Here is a 19,467-nt window from a genome sequence, read left to right on the forward strand (position 1 = left end):
GAGCAGACAGGATCCTTGATTTTAGGGCAAATATATCCAGTCTTCCAACGTCTGGGGACCTTCCTTGTAGATAGACTGAGAGTCACCATAGAATGGATGTATGGAAGCAGGTAAAAAAAAAACGTTTGGTAAGGCAAGCAGGGAGAGGGTCATGTGGCACCATGGTAGACTTTAGTGACTGTGCAAGTCTACCAAGCTTAGCAATTGAAAGGGGGCTGAAGATAGTAATTGTAGTAACTGGGTCATATAAAGGTTAAGCTTAACTAACCCAGGGCCGCTGAGAGGGGGGAACAGGGGGGACAAAATTCCACGGGCCTCCAGGGGGGGCCTGGCGCCGCACGTCCCTTGCATCCAGCGATTTCCTCACCCCCTGCCCTCCCATCCATTGTCCAGCGATTCTCCCTGCCCTCCTTGCTCTCCATTCCGTCCTACCCCCCCCCCGGCGCGCGTTTAACCGTTTTACGTTTCTTCCTCTGTTGCCGGCAGCACTGCCATTCATTCTCACAGGCAGCTCCGCTCCCCTCTGCCGCATCTATCCGGCCCTCTCTGATGCACTTCCTGTTTACGTAACGTAGGGCCAGATGGACGCGGCAGAGGGGAGTGGAGCTGCCTGTGAGAATGAATGGCAGCGCTGCCGGCGATGGAGGAAGAAACGTAAAATGGTTAAACGCGCGGGGGGGGGGGGAGGAAGGAATGGAGAGCGAGGAGGGTTGTCGGGGAGCTGAGGGAGAGCAGGGAGAATCGCTGGACAATGGATGGGAAGGCAGGGGGTGAGGAAATCACTGGACATGGAGAGGAGGGCAGGGGGGGAGAGAACTAAGATCGCTGGACAGGAGGGGAGGGTGGGGGGAGAAGAGATCGCTGGAGGGGAGGGCAGGGGAGAGAGGAGAATTGCTGGACAGGAGGGGAGTGCAGGGGAGAAAGGAGAATTGCTGAACATGGATGGATGAATGGCGGGGACAAGGGGAGAGAGGAAATTTACTGGATATGGGTGGATGGAAGAGAGGCCAGGGGACAATGGAGAGTTGCTGGACATGGATGGATGGAGTGGAGGGCAGGGAAGAGAGGAGAAATGTTGGATAAGGATGAAGGGAAGAAAAGACAAAGGAAGGAGATGCACATGGATGGAGGGGAAGGGAGAGAGGAGAAATGCTGGGCATGGATGGAGTGGAGGGAAGACAAGAAGTACATGCACATGGATGAAGGGGAGGTGCTCTGGAGTCCATGTGAATGACTATTCAGGTGCAGGAGCTACTGGGGTTCGTCATAAATTATCCCAAGTCCCATCTCACCCCAGTCCAAAAATTGGAATTAATTGGAGCTCTGCTGAACACTCAGACAGCTCGAGCTTATCTCCTCAAGGTAAGGGCGGACAACCTTCTGTCCCTGGTGTCCATGGTTCGAGCGTCTTAGCAGGTCACAGCTCGGCAGATGTTGAGACATCTGGGGCACATGGCCTCCACAGTTCATGTAACGCCCATGGCACATCTACATATGAGATCAGCTCAATGGACCCTAGCTTCCCAGTGGTTTCAAGCTGGAGGATGTAATCCAACTGTCCACCGACTTTCGGAATTCTCTTCAGTGGTGGACTATTTGATCCAATTTGACTTTGGGGGCGACCATTCCAAGTTCCTCAGCCACAAAAAGTGCTGACGATGGATGCATCTCTCCTGGGGCGGGGAGCTCATGTAACATAGTAACATAGTAGATGACGGCAGAAAAAGACCTGCACGGTCCATCCAGTCTGCCCAACAAGATAAACTCATATGTGCTACTTTTTGTGTATACCCTACTTTGATTTGTACCTGTCCTTTTCAGGGCACAGACCGTATAAGTCTGCCCAGCACTATCCCCGCCTCCCAACCACCACCCCGCCTCCCACCACCAGATGGGCTCCACACTCAGGGAGCCTGGTCCTTTCAGGAAAAAAGTCTACAGATCAACCTCCTGGAATTAAGAGCGATCTGGAACTCTCTAAAAGCGTTAAGAGGTCGACTGTCCAACCAAATCATTTTGATTCAGACAATCAGGTTGCCATGTATTACACCAAAAGCAAGGGGGCACCGGATCTCGCCCTCTGTATCAGGAAGCCGTCCAGATGTGGCTTTGGGCACACTGTCATGGCATGTTTCTCCAAGCCACTTATCTGGCAGGCGTAAACAACAGTCTGGCCGACAGGTTGAGCAGGATTATGCAACCTCACGAGTGATCACTGAACATGGGAGTAGTCCGCAAGGTCTTCCGAGCATGGGGCACCCCCTCGGTGGATCTTTTTGCCACTCAGATCAATCACAAGGTCCCTCAGTTATGTTCCAGGCTTCATGCCCACGACAGACTAGCGGCAGATGCCTTTCTCCTGCACTGGGGGACAGGCCTTCTGTATGCATATCCTCCCATTCCTCTGGTGGAGAAGACTTGCTGAAACTCAAGCAAGACTGCAGAACCATGATCCTGATTGCACCCTTCTGGCCGTGTCAGATTTGGTTCCCTCTTCTCCTGAAGTTGTCCTCCGAGGAACCATGGAGATTGGAATGTTTTCCATCACTCAGAATGAAGGATCGCTTCTGCATCCCAACCTCCAGTCTCTGGCTCTCACGGCCTGGATGTTGAGAGCTTAGAATTTGCCTCCTTGGGTCTTTCAGAGGGTGTCTCCCCAAGTCTTGCTTGCTTCCAGAAAAGATTCCACAAAGAGGTGTTACTCTTTCAAATGGAGGAGGTTTGCCATCTGGTGTGACAGCAAGGCCCTAGATCCTCTTTCTTGTCCTACACAGACCCTGCTTGAATACCTTCTACACTTGTCAGAGTCTGGTCTCAAGACCAACTCCGTAAGAGTTCACCTTAGTGCTGTTAGTGCTTTGCATCGTCGTGTAGAGGGTAAGCCTATCTCTGGACAGCCTTTAGTTGCTCGCTTTATGAGAGGTTTGCTTTTGTCAAAGTCACCCAGCTGATGAAAGCTCCTTTTGAGCCACTGAATACCTGCCATCTGAAGTACTTGACCTGGAAGGTCATTTTCTTGGTGGCTGTTACTTCAGCTCGTAGGGTCAGTGAGCTTCAGGCCTTGGTAGTACATACACCTTATATCAAATTTCATCACAACAGAGTAGTCCTCCGCACGCACCCTAAGTTCCTGCCAAAGGTTTTGCCGGAGTTCCATCACATTCTTTCCCCGTCCTCATACCCGCCCTGGCGAAAGCAGTTTACATACCTTGGACTGCAAGAGAGCATTGGCCTTATACGTGAAGCAGACAAAGCCCTTTAGACAGTCCGCCCAGTTGTTTGTTTCTTTCGATCCCAACAGGAGGGGAGTCGCCATCGGAAAGCGCACTATCTCAAATTGGCTAGCAGATTTCATTTCCTTCACTTATGCCCAAGCTGGGCTGACTCTGGAGGGCCATGTCACGGCTCATAATGTTAGAGCTTTGGCTGCATCAGTGGCTCACTTAAAGTCAGCCTCCATTGAAGAGATTTGCAAGGCTGCAACGTTGTCATCAGTCCACACATTCACATCTCACTATTGCCTTCAGCAGGATACCCAACGCGACAGTTGGTTTGGGCAGTCAGTGCTGCAGAATCTGTTTGGAGTTTAGAATCCAACTCCACCCCTCTAGACCTATTTTTGTTCTGTTCCAGGCTGCACTCTCAGTGTATGGTTTCAGGTCAATCTATGTTATGCCCTGGCCGTTGCAAGGCCCAATTAACCAATGTTCATTGTTTTGAGTGAGCCTGGATGCTACGGATACCCCACATATGAGAACAAGCAGCCTGCTTGTCCTCGGAGAAAGTGAAGATACTTACCAATAGCAGGTATACTCCGAGGACAGCAGGCTGATTGTTCTCACAAATCTGCCCACCTCCCCTTTGGAGTTGTTATTTATTTCTTTATTTGCTTTTTGATTCAACTGAGGAGGCACGCTCGCGCGGTGGGCGGGAAAGTCCGCGTATGCGTGCTGCACGCACACCAGAAGACTCTGGCAAAACTTTGTTTATATTTTGCTTGCAAAATGCCGATTCCTGGACCGACGCGGACGTCGACCCACATGTGAGAACAATCGGCCTGCTGACCTCGGAGAATACCTGCTACTGGTAAGTATCTTCGCTTTACAGAAATTAGGAAAGTTGTAAAATTGGGCAACATTATTATAATGGGTAATTTCAATTATCCTAATATTGACTGGATAAATGTTACATCAGGGAGTGATAGGGGGTAAAATTTCTAGATGTAATAAATGACTGCTTCTTGGAGCAACTGGTTGAGGAACCAATGAAAGGGGGAGCTTTTTGGATCTAATCTTTAGTGAAATGTGGGGCATAGAGGTAATGGAGTTGGATCCACTGGGAAATAGTGATCATAACATGATCAAATGTGAGCTGATATCTGGAGTGAAATCACTAAGGAAATCTACTGTAGCAGCTTTTAATTTTCGAAAGGGTGACTATGACAAAATGATGAAAATGGTTAAAAAGAAGCTGAAGGGGTCAGCCGCAAAGGTTAGGACTCGGAATCAGGCGTGGACGTTGTTTAAAAATACCATCGTGGAGGCCCAGACTAGATGTATTCCATCAATTAACAAAGGTGGAATAAAGGGAATGGGACTTATATACCGCCTTTCTGTGATTTTTCTAACTAGATTCAAAGCGGTTTACATATTATATACAGGTACTTAATTGTACCTGGGACAATGGAGGGTTAAGTGACTTGCCCAGAGTCACAAAGAGCTGCGGTGGGAATCAAACCCAGTTCCCCAGGATCAGAGTCCACTGCACTAACCACTAGGCTACTCCTCTAGCCCTCCAATAAAGAGCGAATGACAGCAAGCGTGGTTAAAAGGTGAGGTGAAAGATGCTATTAGAGCCAAAAGAACATCCTTCTAAAAATGGAGAAAGGATCTGTATGAAGAAAATAAGAAACATAAGCATTGTCAAGCCAAATGCAAAGCACTGATAAAGAAGGCTAAAAGAGAATATGAAGAAAGCTCATAGTAACACTTTTTTTCAGGTATATCAGAAGCAGGAAGCCTGCAAGGGAATCTGTGGGACCGTTAGATCAGGAAGGAGTAAAAGGAGCACTTGGAGAGGACACGGCCATAGCAGAGAGATTGAATGAATTCTTTGCTTCGGTCTTTACAGAAGGAGATGTAAAATATCTACCTGTACTGGAAATGGTTTTCAGGGGTGACGATGCAGAGGAACTGAAAGAAATCTCAGGGAAGAAGTAGTAAGCCAAACTGACAAGTTAAAGAAGTGATAAATCACCTGGACCAGATGGTATACACCCTAGGGCAGTGATGGCGAACCTTTCAGAGACCGAGTGCCCAAACAGCAACCCAAAATCTAATTATTTATCGTGAAGTGCCGGTACTCATTATGGGCCGGGTCACCACATATGACTCCACCCCTATGATAGCCACACCCCCTTACACCAGCCATGGCGCATATAAACAGACATCATTGAAAATATTATACTAGTATAGGAGAAAAAAATAACGTGATTTTCTTTCATTATAAATCATTTCTGTAAGTTGTTACAGCTCCAGTATACCCAGTGCAAAATAAGACAGCAGATGTAAATTCTCAAATTGGACATATTCCAAACACTAAAATGAAAATAAAATGATTTTTTCTACCTTTGTTGTCTGGTGATTTTGTTTTTCTATCCATATTGGTCCTAGTCGCTGATTCTGCTGCTCTGTACCTGTTCTCTTAACTCCGTTTCCAAGGCTTCCTTTCCATTTATTTCTTTACTTTCCTCTTTTCTTCTTCATTTCTTGCCCTCCATCCATGTCCAGCAACCCTCCTCTCCCCTCCAGCCACAAATGTCCAGCCACCCACCCACCCAGCACCAAGCACCAGGACTCCCTCCCACCCAGCACCAGGCCTGCCACCCAGCACCAGGCCATCCTCCCACCCAAGCACCAGGCCACCCTCCCTCCCACCCACCCGGCGTCAAGCATTCCTTCCTCCATCCCTCCCTCCGAGCACGAAATTTAAAAGTCTTCCCTTGTCGGGGTTAAGGTGGCGTCAGCAGTAGCAGCGAAAAGCGTGCTGCTGGTTCCGCGCGCCTTCAGCCTTCCGTCTCTCAAGCTCTGGTCCCGCCCTAACAGGAAATGAGGGCAGGACCAGAGCTTGAGAGACGGAAGGCTGAAGGCGCGCTGAACCAGCAACACGCTTTTCGCTGCTACTGCTGACACTGCCTTAAGGGAAGACTTTTAAATTTCGTGCTCGGAGGGAGGGATGGAGGCTGGGCGGGCTGGTGCCGGGTGGGAGGGAGGGAGGAAGGAATGCTTGACGCCGGGTGGGTGGGAGGGAGGGCTGGAATGGGCTGAGGCGATGGGCGGCGCGCGTGCCAACAGAGAGGGCTCTGCGTGCCATAGGTTCGCCATCACTGCCCTAGGGTATTGAAAAAAAAACATGAAATTGCTGATCTGCTGCTAGTGATCTGTAACCTGTTGTTGTCTTTGGCCACCCTCCAGGCCTCAGGTACTAATGTGACACCAATTTTTTAAAAGGGGTCCAGGGTGATCCGAATAATTACAGACTGGTAAGCCTGTCTTCAGTGCCGGGCAAAATAGTGGAAACTCCTTTTAAAGAATAAAATTACAGAGCACGTAGACAAACATGGTTTAATGGGACAGAGTCAGCATGGATTCAGCCATGGGAGGTTTTGCCTCAGCAACTTGCTTTATTTCTTTGAAGGTATGAATAAACATGTGGATAAAGATGAGCCAGTTGATGTAGTGTATCAAGATTTTCAGAAAGTTTTTGACAAAGTTCCTCATGAGAGACTCCTGAGAAAATTAGAGAGTCATGTCATAGGAGGCAATGTTCTGTTGTGGGTTAGAAATTGGCTACTGGACAGAAAACAGAGGGTAGGATTAAATGGGCATTTTTCTCAATGGAGGAGGGTGAATAGTGGAGTGCTGCAGAGATCTGAACTGGGACCTGTGCTATTTTATTTAAATGATCTAGAAATTGGAACAAAGAGTGAGGTGATTAAATTTGCAGATGACACAACTATTCAAAGTTGTCAAAATACATGCGGATTGTGAAGAATTGCAGGAAGACCTTAGGAAACTGGGCATCCAAATGGAAGATGAAATTAAATGTGGACAAATGCAAAGTGATGCACATTGGGAAAAATAATCCGAATCATACATATCTAATGCTAAGGTCCACTTTAGGAGTCAGCACTCAAGTGTGCGGCGGGCAAAAAAGCAAATAGGATGCTAGGAATTATTAGGAGAGGGATAAAAAATAAGACCAAAAATATTATAATGCCTCTATCACTCCATGGTGCAACCTCACCTTGAGTATTGCATTCAATTCTGGTCTCCCTATCTCAAAAAAAGATAGTGGAATTAGAAAAGATTCAAAAAAGAGCGACCAAAATGATAAAGGGGATGGAACTGCTCCCACATGAGGAAAGACGAGCTTGGAAAAGAGACAGCTGAGGGGGGATATGATTGAGGTGGAATGGGTGAAGGTGAATCGGTTTTTCTGTCATTCAAAAAGTACAAAGACCAGGGGCACTCAATAAAATTGCATGGAAATACTTTTAAAACAAATAGGAAGAAATATTTTTTCACTCAAAGAATAGTTAAGCTCTGGAACTCGTCTGAGGATGTGGTAACTGCAGTTAGTGAATCTGGGCTTAAAAAAGGTTTGGGCAAGTTCCTGGAGGAAAAGTCCATAGCCTGCTATTAAGATGAACATGGGGGAAGCCACTGCTTGCCCTGGGATTGGTAGCGTGAAATGGTGCTACTAATTGTGTTTCTGCCAGGTACTTGTGAACTGAATTGGCCACTGCTGGAAGCAGGATGCTGGGCTATATGGACCATTGGTCTGACCCAGTATGGCCGTTCTTATGGGTATCCTGAAAACCTGACTAGCTGGGGTGCCTCCAGGACCAGGTTTGGGAACCACTGCTATAGCAGGTTTCTCCCCTTCTATTAGAGTTGAATTGTATCTGCTTAAAAATTAAACAGGCTGTAAATGATAATACGCTTGCCCACGTGTGGTGTTAACATTCTTAAAAGTTGTTCTAAACAAGCTGGAGAGAGTGTTCCTGCACTTAGCTCCCTTGGATGACGTCACCCATATGTAAGGCTATTTATATTTTTGTTCTCTGAAAATACCTGTTTACAGGTAAGTGACTTCACTGAACAGAGTTTGTCCCTGAGTTCTCCTAGTAGCAGCTATTCCCTGCTTTCGTGGGGAGGTGCAAGGCACTTTGTGTGGGTTCTAAGTGAATATTGTGTGTTTTCTGCACATGATTAGGCATATCAGCCCCCCCCCCCCCCCCCCCATCCTGTTCAGCTGGATTAGATGGGAAATTCAGGGTTACACTGAAAAACAAAAATAACAAACATGTAAAATGACAGAGTAACAAATCTAAAACATTCATCTTGGCTTTGGGAAGAATGACCTCCTTGTTACATTTTATTTAATGTTCTGTTTTTAATAAAATGGTGCTTAATATTTACTCTTTAGAATGTATAATTGGACCAAAAAGCAACATGGAAATCACTCATGGTTCACAGATATTAAATCACCAGTGACCCAAAATTAATACACACAATTGCATGACATGATCTAATCTAATCTGGAGTTTTTATACTGCCTTTTTAGTCCATCAAAGGATTACCCAATACATTTTACAGCAAAGCAAAATGCAAAAACATGATCTAAAAGAATTACATAGTACATAATCAAAACATATTTATATAAATTATAAAAACAAAACCACAGACAAGCTTGGTCAACTCCGTCTCATAGCGAGAGACTGAACAAATGCAAATCAAAATATAACACAAAAAAATGCCGTATGGTACAATATCGTAACAGTGTACAATCCAGAAAATATAATGGGTATACAAGTCCAGAGAGAGACACTATTGGAAGAGGTGTGACTGGAGAATTTACCTATTCTAAAACCTGAAAGAAAGTAAATGGACTATAAAATCTGGTAGACCTAAATAATACCATAAGCTATTCATGTGCTGTTCTTCTGTTTTATACTAGCATTGCAAGACTACTGACACTTAATTTTATTATGCCACATATTTTAAAACTACTGTTCAATTTTTTTTCTCTTTAGATTAAAGTAGAGTTGAAATTAACACATTTGCCATCACTGCCTTGTTATTTGCTCAGTCTGTGTGAATTTCCATTTGATCATTCATCTCGGAGATTTTATATGCTGGAGGGAATTGTAATCGCAATGACAACAGTAACTAAGTACACACAAGGCGCAAGGTTTCTTTGTTCTGAGGAATCGTGTCCATTTTCTGAAGGTAAAAAATAGATGCTAAGTCAGTATCAAAACTGAGGGGCCATTTTACTAAGGCGCATAGGCACCTACGCAAGTCCAGCATGCGTCAGATTGGAACTAGCGCCCATCTGCTGTGTGGTAATTACATTTTTGATGTGTGTACAAAACACGTGATAGAAAATATTTTCTACCGCGTGGCGCTTACCTGGCGGTAAGCAGCAGTTTACACGTGCTGATGCTTACAGCCCAGTTAGCGCATGAGATCTTACCGCCAAGTCAGTGGATGGCGGTAAGGTCTCAGGCTGAAAATGGACGTGTACTAGTTTTAATTTTGTTGCACGTCCATATTTGGCCACAAAAAAAGGCCTCTTTTCCAGGCATGCTGAAAAATGGATCTGCACCCGTCCAAAACACACGCCTACACCAGCACTTTTTTTTTGGTGCGCATTAGTAAAAGGGCCCCTGAAAATCCTAGAAATTTGCATTTTTCTAAACACTGAACAACGCAGGCAGAATTAGCACTGGAAATTCATTGCTGGGCCACATCTGGGTACAAGCACTGAATATGTGGAGCTAAATGTAGTTGTACTGGCTGTCAGTGCTTATGTGAATCCCTTGCCAGTGCTCAGCCAGGACCCACACAAGGCAGGCAGGCCCCAGCTGAATATCAGCCAGGACCCCCATAAAGAAGAGGTGTTCCATCCCTTCCTTTCTACCCTCCCCCTGCCTACCTGAAGTCCCTGATGGGCCAGTGAGGTGAAGGGGGCAGAAACAAACCCTACTTGCTCCTGCCCTAGCAGCTGCCTATAGAAAAGAGCTGCAGCAGCCTTGCAGTACTTCAGTAATATCACAAGGCTGCTGTAAGAGGTTGTGACAGCCATTTTCTTCAGGCAGCCACTATGGGCAGGAGCGAGTGCGGTTTGCTCCTGGCTCTTTTGCCTCACTGGGGGGGGGTCCTATCCTGATAGGGGGTGGATTTGGGAGGGGATATGGACCTGGTAGGGGCTGGGGGGGGTCTTGTCTTGGGGGGGAGGAAGGATCGGAAGGGGGGGCTGTGTACTTCTGGGGAGTGGTAAGGAGGGGTGGTGGTGGCTTGGTACCACATTTGGTCAGCATCTGGACACCAGCCGATATTCAGACTAGTGTTTGAGCTCCCTGCAAAATATTAGGTCCTCCTATTCAGCTGCTTAGCGGAGTAAAAATGGCTGCCAGTTGGCTAAGCTTCTGCTCTACCCTTGGACTGCCCACAAATTACCTAGTTTTAGCATGGGCAGTTGGCATGTTCAGCGCTACAGTTTAGTTAAATGCTGCTGAATATCCCCAGATAGCCCCACTTAAGTGTGTTACACTTTATGCTTGCTGTCTTAATTCAGCTTTGGACATATTCATCTTTTTGTCTCGCTAATAAACAAAATGCATGGTAGTGCCCATATTCAGAACCATTTTGTTTAACAACTATACTTCCTGGGAATTAATGACAGTTTTATTTTTAGGTTTTTGCTCTGTTATTTTATCCTTCACCTGTTTTCATTCCTTGTCTTCTTTTTTTTTAATAATACTTGGCCTATTCAAAGGCCATATCTGGATTTCAATCTACTCTAGTGTCAAATCCATCATTGCCAGCACCTCCAACGTTCTAGGAAGCCTCAACAACTCCGAACGTTCCACATGCATGGTGGTGAAACCCGAAATTCACCCATGCCTGATTGCCCCGCCCACGCGTCAAACGTAATGACGTCGAGGGCGGAGCAATCACACACAACAAATCGGATCGCCGAAAACCAGCAAAACAAACCGTTGCTAAGCGAAACGTCACCAAAGACGCATCGCGGAACAAGCCAGCTAAGGAGAAACAACAGAAAGGCAGAGAAGGAGACTAAAGGCGGAGAGAAACAATGGACTCCCCCACCCGCTTCCTACAATCAAGGAAACCATCGCAAGCAGGTACTTCCAAGACCCGATTGAGAGCAATGGTTGCTGGGGGAACAAAGGGAGACAGCAGAATCCCAGCCACATCAAACACCCCCCTCCCACGCCTCAACACACAACGACACCCCCCCCCCCCCCAACGCCAACATCAACACCGCCACCCCCCTTTCTTTCACTGGAAACGCAGAGCGGCTGCAACAAGCTCCTCACCAATATCAGTGAAACTGCACAGATACAGCAACCACAATGCCCCGCACCCCCGGGACCGCACACAATCACACCTACACCCCCCCTCCCCCAGGGCCGGAACCACGAGATGATAGCGGAGGGGTGCAACTACGAGGAAACAAGAGAAGAACAGAGTTCTGGAGACTAAAGAAAGGTTGTTTCTAACAGCATTCAGCAAAGCCAGATGTTCTTATATTATTACATAAAAGGACATCTTATAAGGCATTTGTGAGTTAGGCACGAAACCACTCCTTCAAACTTAGACACCCACAAAGCTACAAGAGAAGTAGCATCAGTGAGACTGCATCATGGGGAGTGATTGGCAAGGGGGGGGGGGAACTTCAGAGCTTCTTATTTATTTAAGGTGGACCTGCATCAACTTACATGTACTGATCCCATGCTATCTGGCATACCATATATCACAGAGCCTGTGGTGCATTAACTGTCACTCACATACACACTTGCACACCCTCATTCTCACACACACACACACACACACACTCTCTCTCTCACAGACACACTCCCACCCAGACTCACTCTCTCTCTCTGACACACACTTGCACACTCACACACACTGTCACATACACAATCGCAACCACTCAGTCACACACACACACTTGCACATTCACCCTATCACACACAGTCACTCACACAGACACTCTCTCTAACATACACACTCAGCAGAAAACCTTGCTAGCGCCCGTTTCATTTGAGCCAGAAACGTGCCTGTTTGACTGGCAAATTTCCCTGAAGGCATGAGTATATCCTGGCTGCAGCTCTTTCAGTATAATAGCATACCTGTGCACAGTAAGGATATAATTGAGATGGTGATGTTCTGATTGTGATCATGGAAAGTAACATTAATGAATCTCTTATAAACATATAGAAATCAATGTTTGTTTTTTTTGTTACATTTGTACCCCGCACTTTTCCCACTCATGGCAGGCTCAATGTGGCAGGCAGTGGAGGGTTAAGTGACTTGCCCAGAGTCACAAGGAGATGCCTGTGCTGGGAATCGAACTCAGTTCCTCAGTTCAGCATTGTTGGCATCATTTAAGTTTTACATGTATAACTGGCTGTTTAAAGTTCAAGTATTTGATTACCAGTAAAATAAAGGCTACAATTTAAGCTGATCACACTGAGAATTATTCATTAACATAATCGCAAGCCTAAATATTTGATGTTTACCTTCATCTCTTAATTTGCTTGGTCTTAGAATTCCTTACCCCATAATTTAAGAACTGAAAGCTTGATTCTCAAGTTTAAAGTTAGAGTCAAGACCTGGATCTTTTATCTTTGTTTTCCAGGAGACTAAGGAACTGGCTTGTGGATGCTCTTAGAATGTTTGTCCTCTTTGGTGTGTACTGTTGCATCCTGCTCATCTGTTTTTCAAGACTGGTTATATCCTACTTTTGTGCCCCTTCCTGTTTATGTTCTACTTTCTGTGTGTCAAACTGTTTAGTAGATCACTCTTTTTGTGATATTGGTATGTTGTCTCTGAGTTACTTAACTTGTAAACAGCTGTGATTTGTCTATCAAATGGCAATATATCAAATAAGTAAGCAAATAACATTTTTTAAGCATACCATTGCTGAGGGTAGTGGAAAAGGCTAAACGGAGAGCTTAGACATTTCCCCCAGCAGTTGAGCAATTGACTGTCATGGGAAGAGTGTGCTGAATAGAATTTGCTCTTGTGGAAATAGCATTTCTATAAATAAATCCAATCACAACTGGTCAGAGAATTAGTCATTAATTTTAGATTTGCATGGCTTGTTAACAAGGAAGAATACCAGCAGGGACCTTGGTCTCTGCTAGATTATCCTAACTATGATTCAGACTGGATACATTTTTTATAGGCTGGCCCACAGATGTGATAATGAATCCATTCCTTCAAGGAATGACAAATACAAACATTAGGGGGGGGGGGGGTTAGACAGAAAACAGATGGAAAATCACAGGACCATAAATATATCATCCTGGTGCCTAAGTAGGGAAAAAGTAAACATTCCTTAGCAATCCTCCAGACCGTTCAAGACGCTTGGGTTATGCACTCCTACCAGCAGAGGGAGACTGAGAACACTAAAACGTCTTATACAAGTAGCCTGTGCAGACCTTCTACTAACCAGTATTTTCTCAGTCTCAGCAGTGTACTCAGTCTGGTAGGCCCGTTTGGGGTTTCTAGGTTGGGTTGTAAATGTTAAGAGAACCCACACTTGGATCTCTATTACAGGGTGTAAGTCCTAAGGGGCTTCTTATTCCCTGTGGGGTGTCACACCCGGGTGGCCGGGTCCCTCTCCCTGTACTCTTCCTCTGGAGGACTGCTTGACCTCGGCTACAGACCTCGTTCTGTACCCTTGAGGCGTTTAGGCATCAGCAACGAGGTTTAAAAAAAAAATAAACGTTTTTAAAAGGCGGTTATTTTGGCCGTTCTTGTGGCAGTCCAAAATAATCTCCAAGAATATTGCCTCCTCCCTCAGAACACCCAGGGAAAATCTACTACAGTACAAAGAAAAAAAAGCCACAGACAGAATCCCCCTTATCTCTATATATAAAAGGCACCTCCAACGTTCTAAATTTGTAGTTGCAAGATCGCATGAGTGTCTGCCCTGCCCCCGCGTCACAACGTGATGACGTTGAGGGCGGAGCAATGACACTCAACAAATCGGATTGTCATTGGGCAATCTCTGTTTCCACTCCCCAATGCAGCCGTCATTCCCATACACTCAAAACCAACCAAAATCGGCACAGAGAAACGAGGAACGTCGCTGGAAGGACAAAACTATTTGGATGCCCATGCCCATGCTCCTGCTCCCAGTATGTGCTGCCACCCTAAGAAACGACCACCCACACAAAACTAACCACTGACTCGACATCTGCACCCCCAACCCACCCAAAATCTAAACGCACACTTCCACACAACCAGAAAACCAGACAAATACAAATGGAGATAAAAACAGCAAGCAGGGAGGTTCCCAAGTGCTTACAGGAGCTTCAAAAGGCACACTCCCCCCAACCACAAGCAAACACAGCTAACCACAACATACATTAACGACTTCACAGGCAGGTACCCAAGTGCTTAAAGGAACTTCCTCCCCACCCCCACTCCCCGCCCCCCCCCCAAAAAACACATCAAAACGCAGCCTTCCACAGAACAAGGAATGCTGACAAATACACATGCAGTTCAAATTTGCAAACACAGCTCACCAGAACACAGGCATATTAACGACTTGGCAGGCAGGTTCCCAACTGCTTACAGGAGCTACACCCCCCCCCCCCCCCCCCCCCCCCACACACACACACACACACACAAAAGGAAAAACCAACCTTCCACACAAGCAACAAACATACAAAAATAACACACACATTCACTCTCTCACACACACACACAGTCAATCTCACACATACTCACCCAAACATACACACTCCAAGGAAAACCTTGCTAGCGCCCGTTTCATTTGTGTCAGAAAAGGGCCTTTTTCACTAGGGGTAAAGGACAAAAGGGTTTTGTGTTTGGTTTCTTAATGCACACCATTTTAATTTATTTGAAACCTTCCCCTTCTATACATATGAATATCATGAAATCTAAATTAAATATCACTAAAACAGCTTTAAAAATTATTCTACCTGGTAGAAACAGCAATTTTAAACTCTGTATTTTCAGATCATCCTCCTATATAATAAAACGCACCTCCAACATTCTGAAGCTGACTGCATGGCTGAGGCATTCCTGCTTTCTGTATCCATCTCCTGAATTGACATCACGTACTTCCGTGTTCCTCACAAGCAGAAGTGACCAACCACACAATGTTTCTCGGCTTCAGAATGTTGGAGGTGCATTCTATTAAATAGGATTGGTCAGTTCCTTGAAGCACAACCAGAGCTCAGAGTCCTGCACAGTAACGCTCAGACACCAGAGAGAGACAGGGGGGGCCTGACACCAGAGAGAGGGAGGGTGGGGGGGCCTGACACCACAGAGGGGGGGAGGTATCTCTGTCACACACTCACTCTCTCTCTCACAGTCAATGTCTTTCTCACTCACACACACTGTCTCGCACTGTATCACATTCACACTCTGTGTCACACAGTCACTCACACACTCTCTTGGTCTCATACACTCAGTCTCACAGACAGTCTGTGTCTCACATACACACACACTCTCTCTCTCGCACACACTGTATCTGTGTGAAACACTCTCTCTCTCACACTGTCTCTCACATACACACTTGCACACACTCTCATTCTCACAGATACACTCGCACCCAGACACTCTCTCTCACTCTCTCACACACACACATTCACTCTCTCTCTCACACACAGTCACTCTCACATACACTCTCTCAAACATACACACTCCAAGGAAAACCTTGCTAGCGCCCGTTTCATTTGTGTCAGAAACGGGCCTTTTTTACTAGTAGTGACATACAACCCAGAACTGGAAAAATTAAGAAGAATCATAAAAGATCTACAGCCTCTACTCCAAGAGGATGAATTACTGAAAGAGATATTCCCATCCCCACCAGTACTAGCTTTCAGACAGCCACCCAACTTAAAAGACAAGGTAATTAGAAGTAAGCTCCCAACACAGACTCAAAAAGAAGAGAATGGCACACATCCTTGCAATATATCCAGCTGCAAACTATGCCAAAACATCTCACAGGACCCCACAGTCATTCACAAAGGAAAAATATTCAACATAAAGGAACCCTTCACATGCTCATCTTCCAATGTGGTATACGTCATCCAGTGTAAAAAATGTGACCAAGGATATTATATTGGAGAAACAAGCCTGATGCTAAAAACAAGATTTAACCTACACAGACATCACATGAAAAATGCCATTGCCAGCCAGGACGCCACGCCGGTGGGACAACACTTTACAAAAACAGAACACTGTACTAGTGATTTTATGGTCAGAATCCTGAAAGGTAACTTTAAAACAATACAGGGGCATAAGACCTTTGAAGTCAGAATGATTACATATTTTGACACCCACCAGACAGGACTTAACAGAGATCTAGGCTTTCTAGCCCATTATAAGCCATAAAATTGTAAATTGCACTGCTTTGTTTGACAGTCTCCTGTCTCCATGCATATCCCCCTGTCTCACCCATCTACCTCCACCCCACCCTGTTAGATTGTCACTGAAATGCTTTGATGTCTCACTTACATATACTGTCATCTACCAAGATTTGCTTATTTCCGATCTGACGAAGAAGGGCAACCTTCAAAAGCTAATCAAGAAATGTACTAAGTTATGTCCAGTAAAAAAGGTATCATCTTATTTTCTTTTTCATTTTTTATTTCTATTGATTACCTTTAAAAGTGGACTAACACGGCTACCACACCTCTCTGCTCAAAAAAGGAAATGAAATGAATGCCAACAATACAGAAATACCACATTGCAAACAACCTATTCCAGACTTTTACACACCATTGTAGGTCTCTGTGCATGTATGTGTGTGCAGAGATTATGAACATAATCTTTAAGAGATGATTGTAGGTGGTGGTGTATTTTTTTTAATTAACTGCATTGAATTATTTTTTGTCAAGGTTATATAGAAGGTTTTGTAAATAAATAAATAACAGCTGATATCAATATAAGTGCCACTTGTAACTGGACATTTAAAGTTATAAATGTATTTCCATGTTTTAAAGATATACTGCTATTTTTCCAATCTGCTTGTCGGTGAGTAAGCCCTTTGTTGTTATTGAGGGGCATTTTCAAAAGAAACGTCTAAATCAGAATTTGGATGTTTTACAAATACGTTCAAATTCCGAACAGGAAAGGTCGTCATTTTCAAAAAAGATGGACGTCTATCTTTTGCGTTCAAAAATACTATGGTTGTCCTGTGATTTGAACGTTTTGTGATTTGGACGTCTTTGTTTTTTGGCCATTTTCAGAAGAAAAAAAACCCATCCAAGTGTAAAACGTCCAAAGTCAAGTTATTAGGACGTAGGAGGAGCCAGCATTTTTAGTAGTCTGGTCCCCCTGACATCCCAGGATAGCAATAGGGCACCCTAGGGGGTACTGCAGTGGACTTCATAAAATGCTCCCAGGTACACATCTGACCATTGCTCCCTTACTTTGCTGAGCCCCCCAAAACCCACTACCCCCATCTGTACATCACTACCATAGCCCTTTCGGGTGAAGGGGGCACCTATATGTGGGTACAGTGGGTTTTTGGTGTATTTTGTAGGGCTTGCAGTTTCCTCCACAATTGTAACAGGTAGGGAGACGTAGGGGGCTGTGTCCACCTGCCTGCAGTGCACTGCACCCACTACTAGAATACAGGGACCTGCATACTATTCTGATGGACCTGAGTATAACATCTGAGGGTGGCGCAGAGGCTGGCAAGTAATGTTTTTCATCACATTTTTGGGGGGTGGGAGAAGGTTAGTGACCACTGGGGGAGTAAGGGGAGGTCATCCTGGGCACTTTTTTGTGCCTTATTCGTAATAAAAACAGGTGTAACTCAAAACGTCTAAGATTTAGTCCTGGACATTTTTGCTTTGTTGCATTATGGCTGAAAGACGTCCAAGTCTTAGGAACGCCCAAGTCCCGCCTTGAATACACCCTCTTGAGATTTGGACGTTCTTCTGACTGACTTCAGAGAAAAACATCCAAAAGAAGGTTTTGATAATACTGATTTGGATGTTTCTGTGAGATAAACGTCCAAATGCTGACTTATATCAATTTTTGGACGCCTATCTCTTTCGAAAATGAGCCCAATAGTGTCCTAAACCACATCCCTTTCACGAATGAGCAGATTTGTCCATTTTGCATATGAAATGGCGAGACTCATTTATAGAACCGCAGCAAATTAAAAAAAAAAAGCATCCAGAACAGTCTTACAATATTAGCTTGTTAAAATATTATCATGTTTTTATCATCGTTACCCAAAATCCGTCTGTAATACTAAATGTATGTTTTCTCATGTTGTCACCATTCATGATGTATTGTAAGCCACATTGAGCCTGCAAAGAGGTGGGAAAATGTGGGATACAAATGCAATAAATAAAAATAAATAAATATATGCCTTTGAATATCCAGTCCTCAGTGTATGGTATTGCAGAAATGAATTTAAGATACTTGACGCCCTTTGTAAGTATTCCTGAAAATAAAAATGTGTATTTTAATGTTCATGTTAGGATTTCAGTATATAAGAGTACACACTCCTGGTGCAACAGAGTCTGCAACAGTAAGAAATGATTTTGTGTGTAACTTGTGTACGTCACCTCTCAAGGAAGATATGAAGTTCCGAGTACTTGGTGGTATGAATTATTCATTTTATGTTTCAACATTTTTATTGATGACAATTCAATGTAAACACTTTACAAATAATAGAGCTTCAAAAAGTTCACAAACATAAAAAAGGAAAAATATAGTACTCATAATAATAGTCAACAATATCTTTTGTCGTCAGACTTTTAACCAGTTATCCCCCCCCCCCCCCTCACCTTTTAGGTTGGAAACAGTTTTATGTCTCTCTTGCCCTCAAACTGGTAAACCGTTAACCCCCCCCCCCCCCATCTTAGAAGATATCAACACATAAACAGCTGGATTCAACCCAACTCCCTGTGTACTCCCCCCCTCCCCAGGAAACATCAAAGCCCCCCTTATGCTCTTCTCCCCATTAGTATAACCCTACAACAGTACAACCTTAATCCCCCACCCCTCTCTTAGTACAGTTAGATACATGCTCCATAAGAAATATATTCATTTTATTATAAATGTAATTTAGAACATTTTCTGTGGTTTAACATTCGGTGTATTTGTCTTTAAGAAGACTAATTTTCACTTGTGTGTTTGCTTGGAAGATAAGCAGCTGGTTGAAATGATGGATGTGAAATGTCTCCAGAGTTTTCAAGGCTTTTCTAGTAATCAGCCACGTATCAGATTCCAGTCTTTTACAGTTTTCCTAAGAGGTATTGATTCTTTGTATTAGCTATTAGTATACAAATTTCTAAAATTTATTTTGGCCTGTGTTTACAGATTTTATAAAAGCATACGTTCTTACAGATGTATCTTTGTAATAAAG

The 19,467-nt window shown here is 44.6% G+C and overlaps 1 protein-coding gene across 1 annotated transcript in view; it reads left to right on the forward strand.

Annotated features, from left to right (window-relative positions):
* MCMDC2 (minichromosome maintenance domain containing 2) overlaps nt 1–19,467 on the forward strand; it is an 83,712-nt gene that overhangs the window by 16,726 nt on the left and 47,519 nt on the right. The window contains exons 4-6 of the mRNA XM_030190162.1: nt 9,098–9,293; nt 18,578–18,700; nt 19,247–19,354. Coding sequence (XP_030046022.1) covers nt 9,098–9,293; nt 18,578–18,700; nt 19,247–19,354 — 427 coding nt within the window. The remainder of the gene's footprint in view (nt 1–9,097; nt 9,294–18,577; nt 18,701–19,246; nt 19,355–19,467) is intronic.

The sequence above is a fragment of the Microcaecilia unicolor genome, chromosome 1 (assembly GCF_901765095.1).
Source record: "Microcaecilia unicolor chromosome 1, aMicUni1.1, whole genome shotgun sequence".
NCBI lineage: Eukaryota > Metazoa > Chordata > Amphibia > Gymnophiona > Siphonopidae > Microcaecilia > Microcaecilia unicolor.